The sequence below is a fragment of the Aptenodytes forsteri genome, unplaced genomic scaffold, assembly GCF_000699145.1.
Source record: "Aptenodytes forsteri isolate BGI_AS27 unplaced genomic scaffold, ASM69914v1 Scaffold16, whole genome shotgun sequence".
NCBI lineage: Eukaryota > Metazoa > Chordata > Aves > Sphenisciformes > Spheniscidae > Aptenodytes > Aptenodytes forsteri.
Window position 1 is genome coordinate 3,211,536 of NW_008794753.1, and position 990 is coordinate 3,212,525.

The 990-nt window shown below is 42.8% G+C and overlaps 1 protein-coding gene across 1 annotated transcript in view; it reads left to right on the forward strand.

Annotated features, from left to right (window-relative positions):
* The window catches only part of MRPL20 (mitochondrial ribosomal protein L20), a 3,060-nt gene extending 2,247 nt beyond the window's left edge, over window positions 1-813 (forward strand). The window contains exon 4 of the mRNA XM_009274235.1: window positions 586-813. Coding sequence (XP_009272510.1) covers window positions 586-759 — 174 coding nt within the window. The 3' untranslated portion in view covers window positions 760-813. The remainder of the gene's footprint in view (window positions 1-585) is intronic.
* The last annotated feature ends 177 nt before the right edge of the window (window positions 814-990 follow it).

Here is a 990-nt window from a genome sequence, read left to right on the forward strand (position 1 = left end):
ACTCATTTTTCTTTTTTTCTTTCCCCCCCCCCCCTCAAGATGCCTGTCCCTTTGATTCTTGTGTCAGAGCAGTATATTTTTGTAAGGTTCTCTGTTAAAAGATCCAAAATAAGCAAACTGTTTTATATAATACCTCCCTCTTAGAGTATGCAGTTAACCGTGCGATATCTAGATTTGTTAAGAGTATTTGGTCCTGCAGTCTTTCTTTCTCTGCTCCAGGACACATTCTGAGATACCAAGCAGCTTCTAGCCCAACAATTAAACTTGAATATGCCTAAGAACTGGAACAAATGCCATGGATTAACCTGTAACACGTGGCCTTCCGTGAAATAAGAGATTCTTCTTCAGTTCTTGGTTTCTACCGGAAAGACTTTGAGAAAGTCAGTAAACAAATTTTACACAGTGGCTTAATGAGACATCCATGGCCGAGTAGTCATTTCTAACAGTTAACAGTTCTCTAATAGTTCCAAAATTGTACAGCACAGAAAAAAGGTAATTTGCCTTAAGACCTCAGGTAATCATTAAGCATTGCAGTGTTGTTCCTAAACATGACAGTACTTAACCAACAAATTTTCTTGCATTTAGTCCCAGGTGGAGCTGAATAGGAAAATGATTGCTGATTTGGCTATTTATGAGCCAAAGACATTCAAGTCCTTAGCTGCCTTAGCCCAGAGAAGGAGACAAGAAGGCTTCCTCGCTGCCCTGGGAGACGGAAAAGAACCAGAGGGGATATTTTCACGTATTGTACACCACTATTGATATTAAAAGAGTCTGCAGATACGTGTAAACAGGAACTTGCATTGCAAAGTAAACTCGCTCACTGTCTGCTGCCGAGATCGTAGCTGGGGAACAAAATCCGCTAAGGACGGTTCCAGAAGGAGGAAGGGGTGGGTCCGGGTGCGAAGCTGGCGCCTCGATGACTTTTTCCCCTGTGGTGGTGTAACTGAAACGCGTTAGGTTGGAAACCGCCGTTCGAAGTTAGCAGCGGGA